We start from the raw sequence: 9,347 nt of genomic DNA, 5'->3' as shown, positions 1-9,347 counted from the left end.
ACGGATGTAGATTCCAAGAGCATATAATCCATGCAATTAGTTTGAGATCACCTTAGAGTCTCATCCTAGACACCAGCACAGGTCCTCACTACGATGAACACACTCAAATGTTTACAAATCAGATATATGTTAAACAAAAAATACAGTGCATAATAGGGAGATGATTTACAAGATAAAAAATATCATCTCCCAAAGCTCTAACTATACCTTTGACCGCTTCCCTCCCAGCCAGGGTATACGACCAGGGCCATTACGAAACCAAGAATCTCATTCCAAGACAAAGAAAGAAAGCAAGTTGGAAATCAGAAAAAGGGAGATAGAAGACAGAGTAAAATGCCTCTCTGCCCACTATGGGAGGTCAGAAAACCCAACCCAGATATCGCAATATCATAATACCGTAACGTCATAATACCTTAATACATAATACCGTGATATCATAATACCAAAATATCATAATACCTTAATACATAATACCTTGATAACATAATACCGAAATATCATAATACCGTAATACCATAATACCGTAATGTTATAATACAGTAACATCATACTACCGTAATATTATTATACCGTAATATCATAATACAATAATAACAAAATACTTTAACCCTGTCCTTACCACCCAAGAGAAAATCGTCACATTCGGTACGATAAAACCAACAATTTTCTTGTTCTGATTTCATAATTTTGTTATAGTTATAGCTATAAAAACTCGACACTGTGTTACAGGGCTCATTAAAAAAAAAAACAAGCATATAATCGTTACTATTCTGTAAGAAAAATCTTTTTTTTTTTTTTTTTTGTTGTTGTTGTTTTGGGTGAGTGTGAAGTTTCGGATAAAATTTTGAAAATAGCTGGTAAGGAGAGAGTGAATACAGTAATATCATTATACCGTAATATCATAATACACAATATCATAATACCATAATAACGTAATACCATAATACCGTAATATCAGAATACCATAATATTATAATACAGTAATATCATAATACCATAATATCGTAATATCATAATACCGTAATATTATAATACCGTAATATTATAATACCGTAATACCATAATATCATAAAACCGTAATAATACCATAATATTATAATATTATAATACCATAATATCGTAATATCATAATACCATATCACAATATCGTTTTAATACAATCGGTCATAACTTGGCGTGCTATTTCCTTTATCTACAATTGTGTCTTATAAGAGTCTTAAAGATAAATTGCATTACATATTGACTATAGTAGAGTCACCGCCTAGTGAAAAAAAACTCGTCGCGTTTCACTTTCGTGTAAAAGTTTAGTTTTCTTCACAGTTGGTAAGCTTTATATCTTAGAACATTTTTTGGTCGATTGGTATTTTGATTTGACTGCTTGAAGGTCATCCAGAGGTCAGTAAAGGTTTAAGTGAGGTCAAGAACTTTAACATTTAATTACTTGTAAACTGTAGATAATTTAGATCATTTTGCTAAATAAAAACCTAGACAGGCTATTGCCTGAAATTGAAATGTGAAGTTTTCGACGCATTAGTAGAAAAATCTGGAAACAAAACAAGACCAATGAGGCAGTCTGAAATATTCTAAACCTATTCCTGGAATTTTGTAATATCAATAAAGACCAGGAAATGGAAATACTTTGGCCACACTATACGATATAACACCATCTGTATAACGATCGTGGAAGGAAAAGTAGAAGACAAGAGACCAAGAGACCGACTTCCAAGATCATGGCTAGACTATATCAAAGGCTGGACTAGGATTACATGTGAAAAATGCAACAGACTGGTACAAGACTGGGAAGAATGGCTACGAGTAATAGTTTCAGTAACAAGCTTTAATTGGCGATAAATCATGGAGTATCTTCTATTCTTGTTGTAATCTACAATTAAGTTTAATTTATTCAGTAGCTTAGATTTTTGTCTTTAAAAGTATTGTTAAATCCAAAAATTTCCAAATGTTTCACAAATACGCACTTGTTTTTATCTTGTTCAATGTGAACAAAGGGCAATAACTCATTTGATTTTTGACATAGAGCTAAGATTTTTTGTATACAAACTAAAAATATATTACCAAAGTTTTTTTGTTCTTAGAGTGCTATAGATTTCCTAATACCGTTCGAGTTCTATTTTTAGTAACAAAATTCAATGGGGGATAACTCCATTAACCGTGATCGGATTTATGTGCAATTCGGAAATAATGTTGTTCTTTGTGTGCGCTTTTATTTGTTCTTTTTAGAAGTTATAGTTTTATTCACAGTTTTTGTGATATTCCGGGAAATTATGTTTTAAAGAAAGGACTACGTAGATACAGGGCAGTATGAATGTAATACTTTTTTTGCATGTGACATATTTAAATCCTGTTTACGTTTTTTTGGTAATTTGCGAGTTATCAAATTCTTGATATTATGGGATTCAAAAATTTAATAAATTAATTGACTATAATTTCAGCTTGTTTGACCTCTGTGTGATCCCGGAAAGGTCAGATTCAAGTTCCAATCGGAAAAAATGTTATTTTGTGTCTGCTTAACTGGCTTATGAAGAAAGTTAAACTTTTACACGAATCCGAAACTTGAAGGGCCTCGGGGACCCTACTACTATGTGATAGAACATGATGATTTAATGTTTGTATAGGTTTTTAAAAGGATTTCATGCCGCTTGCAACACATTTTCGTTATTTCAGCGGCAGTAAAAAGGAAGAAAATGGCATAGTAAAAAGTTCTAGAATTACAATTAAAGCGCCCAAGATAAAGTAAGACAAAGGGAACAAATGGGGATCAGATGTAGATTCCACGAGCATACCACCAATGTACTTAGTTTGAGATCCCCTATAAGAACAAGCACAAAATCCAACAAAGAGGAAGACATTCAAAGGCTTGCATTATACATACAAAATAACAAATATAATAATACATAACAGAGAGGTGATTTATAAGGGAAAAAATGTCATCTCCCAAAACAATATCTATGCATTTGACTGTTTCCCTCCCAGCCAGGACAAAACCAAGTAATCTCATTCCAAGAAAAAGACAGAAAGCATGTTGGAAAAGATATAAAGAGATAGAAGACAAAGTACGTACCTCCCTGCCCACTATTGGAGGTCAGGAACCCACCCAGATGATGATTTAAGATTGGTTCATGAAAACACAGTAACAATCAGGATATTTTTCATGGAGATTTAACCTTGCTTATTTTTCTCCGTAAAAATCTTTTGGCAATTTTACCCACCTCTATCATATTGTTTTTCGTGGCTATCTCATTTTTGCTGGGATGAACACAGCCGTGTGTAACAAAATCCTGCATAATTCGAAGCACGGTCTCTGGTTGGTCATAAGGCGTTTGATGCCCAGCACCACAGACGACCACCCGACAAAACTGACCGACCTGGGAATAGGATCCAAACCTTGGACCACGAAGAGGTTTCCAGAGAGTCCGAAAAGACTCGTTGTACTCTCTTTGAAATTTCCAGGGAGTTGCCAGCAGACCGGCTTCAATGGAGACTGTTGGGATAATTGAATCAATATCGCCATTGAAAATCAGTACCTTGTAGTTGTTTAATATAACTGCTAATTTTTCATTTCGCGAGCACAGCACGTCCGTATTAAATCTGTTCTTTAACTTGTGTCCAGCGATATGAAATTTCCTATGTCTTCCTGCGTGAACTGCTCGTTTCATATCCAGAGTGTTCATTAAAGATTCTACAGCGTCATAAGGAGGAATTTCTCGAGTTCCTAAATTATTATAAGGGGCTATTGGAAACATTAATGTGAAGACTTCATCTACAGATATAACGTTCTTGGAGCAAGTGTGCTCATCCTGGGAGAGTAGATAGGCTAACTTCTTGTATTCCATGTAGGACTTGTGGCCAATGATACCGACATGGTAATGAAATTCTGAAACCATTGGGGCTTGTCTCTGATAATCAAACATGGGTCCGCCTAGGTAAATACCGGCAAGTCTTATGTCAGTCATACCTAGTCTGGCCTTAGTATGGATGTAATGTGCGAAGGAAGTGACATACATTCCAGCATAGGACTGGCCGCCGATGTAAATTTCAAGGTCGTTGTATTCTGGAAATACTTTCAAAAACTGTCCGAACAAGCTGTACAAATTTTGCGGCACTTCTTCTCCCATTGTTCTATTTCCTTTGTACTCGCGTTCTGAATAGCTAAATCCAGAACCCACAGGGTTATCTACGTACAGCATTGAGAACGGACCCACCCAACTATGTTGACGCTTGCGGTATCTGGGGCTGTCCTTCGTGGATTCTTTCTCGAGCTCCATTGGGCCATTTTCATGAAAGAGCCCCAGCAATGATGAAATACTTGGACCTCCGTTAAGCCACAAAACCAAAGGAGCGCTGGAATTAGTCGGTGAAGGAAAGAACCAGAAGAACATGTGACTACCGAGGGTTCGATCCACAGTGAAGAAACCTGCATGACTTTGAGGTACGAAGTCCTCCAGGAATGACTTGTCTACCAGGCTCAATTGTCTTGCTTGTTCTGTTTCGTTTTTGTCCAGTAGCGGTGTCAGCATTAGTGGCGTGTCTATTTTATCACAAATTCCTGAAAAGTTTGAAGATGCAGAATTAGAATTCTTTTTAAAAGATACATTAAAAAAAAATAAGGAAAATAATAAAAAATGCTCAAATTTTATAAATATTTTGACCGTTAGTAACACTTCACCAGAGGATATACTATAGATCATGTGTCCATTTCGTCGCACATTCAGTGCTGAAAATATAAAGTTAGTCGAGTCAGTAGTCAAAAGATTTGAATCGGAAAGAAAGGAAAACAAACAAACAAAAATAGCAACAAAAAAAAACAAACACAAAAAGCAAAACGATGCAAAACAAAGCGCTTACAAAGGGTCCCTGACCAACAGCAACACGAGACATGACGGCTGCTAGGCGATATTACATTTTTTTTTTGCGAACAGAGACAACGCTTTTAACGGCCAGGTAATCATTTTAGACTTGAGAATGGCGAGAGAATGTGAGTAAAGAGCATTTTCCAATGACTCAACCATGCGCCGAGCGAGGCTCGAACTCAGGACTCTCCGATCAGAAAGCGAGTATCATACCACAAGACCACACATCCGCACAGTTATAACATAATACAACAGTGGTTGAATAGATAAATGAGCCTCCAAACATCCTGTAAACACTATAATGTACTATAATGTTGATATTAAGAGCCTTCCCTGAGGACGTCCTCTCCGTGTCCCATGTTTTAGAGTTAATGACATGTCCAGAGTCCAAAGAATTATTCATAAATCAATATGTGTCATATATATTGTCATTGTGCGGCTATGGGGTCTAGTGGTATGACACTCGCTTTCGGATCGGAAGGTCCTGGGTTCGAGCCTCGCTCGGCGCATAGTTGAGTCTTTACTCACCGAACTAAGATGTAAAATGAACACCTGGCCGTTAATAGCATTGTCTCTGTCCGAAAAAAATGTAATATCGATTAACAGGCGTCATATCCCGTCCCACACGTTAAATCTTGCTGTTGACCAGGGACCCCTTGTAAAGCGCTTTGAACATATTTAGTGGCTATTGCACTATATATAAAAAGCTCAATATTTGAATGACAAGATTTTGGGCAACATTTTTAAAAACGTGTTTTTTCTTCAAAGAATGTCAGAATACGAGTAATTCCTTTATGTACAGCTTCAAAAGTTTGTAGATTCCAGGGGAAAAATCGAAAATCCCACTTTAAATACCTTTAGAAATGATTAATTTGCTATTAGCATGATCCACAAATGATCCTAAATATAGGTTCTGAAGAAATAAACTTTCCTTTTCAACAAGATTTATTGAGTCAAAGAGGCGAATGCAGTTCTCTAGCTGGAGCCAAAAACTTGTATTTCTACGACTTTCTCGCAGAACTAGACAGGCCTGCTAAACGTCATCATCACTGGCATTGCCTTTCTCACCCTGGGTCAGGGTATAGGCCACAGACAAACAGTTTCCATCCCTCTCTATCATCATCATCATCATCATCATTGCCTTTCTCACCCTGGGTCAGGGTATAGGCCGTAGACAAACAGTTTCCATCCCTCTCTATCATCATCATCATCATCACTGTCATTGCCTTTCTCACCCTGGGTCAGGATATAGGCCACAGACAAACAGTTTCCATCCCTCTCTATCATCATCATCATCACTGTCATTGCCTTTCTCACCCTGGGTCAGGGTATAGGCCACAGACAAACAGTTTCCATCCTTCTCTATCATCATCATCATCATCATCATTGCCTTTCTCACCCTAGGTCAGGGTATAGGCCACAGACAAACAGTTTCCATCCTTCTCTCATCATTGCCTTTCTCACCCTGGGTCAGGGTATAGGCCACAGACAAACAGTTTCCATCCTTCTCTCATCATTGCCTTTCTCACCCTGGGTCAGGGTATAGGCCACAGACAAACAGTTTCCATCCTTCTCTCGTCATTGCCTTTCTCACCCTGGGTCCGGGTATAGGCCACAGACAAACAGTTTCCATCCTTCTCTATCATCATCATCATCATCATCATTGCCTTTCTCACCCTGGGTCAGGGTATAGGCCACAGACAAACAGTTTCCATCCTTCTCTATCATCATCATCATCATCATCATTGCCTTTCTCACCCTGGGTCAGGGTATAGGCCACAGACAAACAGTTTCCATCCCTCTCTATCACCATCATCATCATTGCCTTTCTCACCCTGGGTCGGGGATAGGCCACAGACAAACAGTTTCCATCCTTCTCTATCATCATCATCATCATCATCATCATCATCATCATCATTGCCTTTCTCACCCTGGGTCAGGGTATAGGCCACAGACAAACAGTTTCCATCGCTCTCTATCTTGAACTACCATTTTTTATTTCTCTCGCTCCATGTCTTATCAATTCTCTGTATAAGTGGCTTACTGCTATAATATATTATAAGAAACGAAACAAAATAAAACAGACGTTATGAAGAAAACAAACATTCGAGGAAACGCAAGAGAGAACCGGGTGGCGAGGCATCTCAGTTGTAAGGTGGCGCGTCTTGTTACGAAAGTCAAGCAATGTTAAATGTGGCCAGTGGGTAGTTGGAAAGCAACGTAAGACTTAGCTGAAAAAAACAACAAACAAAACACAACAGAACAAAACATATTGAACAAAAGCTTTTAAAGGCAGACACACACACAAACACACACACAAACACACACACACACACACAAACACACACACACACACACACAAACACACACAAACACACACACACACACAAACACACACACACACACAAACACACACACACACACACAAACACACACACACACACAAACACACACACACACACACACAAACACACACAACACACACACACACACACACAAACACACACAACACACCACACAAACACACACACACACACACAACAAACACACACACAACACACACAAACACACACCAAACACACACACAAACACACACAACACACACACAAACAACACACAAACACACACACACAAACAACACACAAACACAACACAAACACACACAACAAACACACACAAAACACAACACACCACAACAACACACACACAAACACACACAAACACACACACAAACCACACACACACAAACACACACACAAACACACACACAAACACACACAAACACACACACACAAACACACACACAAACACACACACAACAAACACAACACACAAACACACACACAAACACACACCACAACACACACACAAAACCACACAACACACACACAACACACAAACACACACACAAAACAACACACACCACACACACAAACACCACACAAACACACAACCAAACACACACACAAATTCAAACACAATAAACTACACATCATCTACACACACAAACACACACAAATTCATTAAATTATCTAACTAATTCATTCCTCTTCCCCCCCCCCCCTTCTCCTACCCTCTCGCCCCCCCCCCCCCCCCAACTTTCCCCAATCCTTTCTTTAAAAATTATAGCCTTCTGGAGAACATTGCACCATTTGAGTCAATAAAAGAATTATACGGCGCACAACTCTACTGAGAGATTTGAAAATTAGAAATGCATTTTTTACAGATAGATAAACAGATAATTTGGCTTCCTTTTATAATATAGAGTCAGTTTGAAAGTTCGTTTGAGTCAAACAGATATAATAAAATATGACGACACTAACACTCTCAAAAACAATCAAACAGATATCATAAAAAAAATGTACCGACGACACTAACACTCTCAAAAACAATCAATCAAACAGATATCATAAAAAATGTACCGACAACACTAACACTCTCAAAAACAATCAATCAAACAGATATCATAAAAAATGTACCGACAACACTAACACTCTCAAAAACAATAAATCAAACAGATATCATAAAAAATGTACCGACAACACTAACACTCTCAAAAACAATAAATCAAACAGATATCATAAAATATGTACCGACGACACTAACACTCTCAAAAATAATCAATTTCGACACTGTAAAAAGTTGTCAGTTTGGCGTTTTTACGCAAATTGTTGCATTCGAAATAATGTATTCACTTAAATACTTTATGGCTTTCAGATCAGCACTAAGTTTTCATCTGTTTTCATCAATTTGTGACATCAAGTATTATTATTGCCCCTTTGATGCTTTCAATGTGGTGGTTTCGGGTGGATAATACCCAGGTTTAACTTCTTTGGTAATAAATTAAAAAATAATGATAATAATCTAAAATATCGAAATTTAAAACCAGAACATAGAAGTGGCATTGAAGGTAAAATAAGGTTTTAGAAAGACCTTATTAAATGTTATGAACAGTCAGGTGGCTCCATAGCGCAGTGGATTAGCTGTCAGACTCTAACCTAGAAAGTACTGGGTTCAATCCCATTGTGGACATTAAAATGTAAAGTTTACTTTTATTGAGAAAGACATCATTTTTGTTGTTATAGTTACTGGACATATATTTACAACCTTAAATGAATCGATTATTATTATTATTATTATTATTATTATTTTTATTATTCATTATTATTATTCATTATTATTATTATATTTAAAAAAAAACAACATTGGTACCATTCAATGTGTTATCGACATGCATTTATATGTAGACGTCGATTGTCATCATTTTATAATATTTTATCATTATCATCAGTGTATGCGTTTACCGTGTCTTTGTCATTTTATTGGGGTTTTTTTTTTGTTTGTTTGTTCTTGTTGTTTTTTAAAAACTTCCTGTCCCATCATTGTTTATGTCTATTTACCTAATCGACGCCATTCACACTACACATCTCTCATTCGTCCTTAGTGACTTATTCGTCGTGTTGGTTGATAAAGGGGAAA

The 9,347-nt window shown here is 37.0% G+C and overlaps 1 protein-coding gene across 1 annotated transcript in view; it reads right to left on the bottom strand.

Annotated features, from left to right (window-relative positions):
* Nucleotides 1-2,219: 2,219 nt before the first annotated feature.
* Nucleotides 2,220-9,347, bottom strand: part of LOC144976350 (putative serine carboxypeptidase CPVL) — an 8,707-nt gene continuing 1,579 nt past the window's right edge. The window contains exon 2 of the mRNA XM_078920600.1: nucleotides 2,220-4,564. Coding sequence (XP_078776726.1) covers nucleotides 3,168-4,564 — 1,397 coding nt within the window. The 3' untranslated portion in view covers nucleotides 2,220-3,167. The remainder of the gene's footprint in view (nucleotides 4,565-9,347) is intronic.

This window comes from Berghia stephanieae, chromosome 7 (assembly GCF_034508935.2).
Source record: "Berghia stephanieae isolate SIO BIC M18660-M18661 chromosome 7, UCSD_Bste_1.3, whole genome shotgun sequence".
NCBI classification, from domain to species: domain Eukaryota; kingdom Metazoa; phylum Mollusca; class Gastropoda; order Nudibranchia; family Aeolidiidae; genus Berghia; species Berghia stephanieae.
The sequence above is the reverse complement of the archived record's forward strand: the minus strand, read 5'-3'. Positions and strand labels throughout refer to the sequence as shown.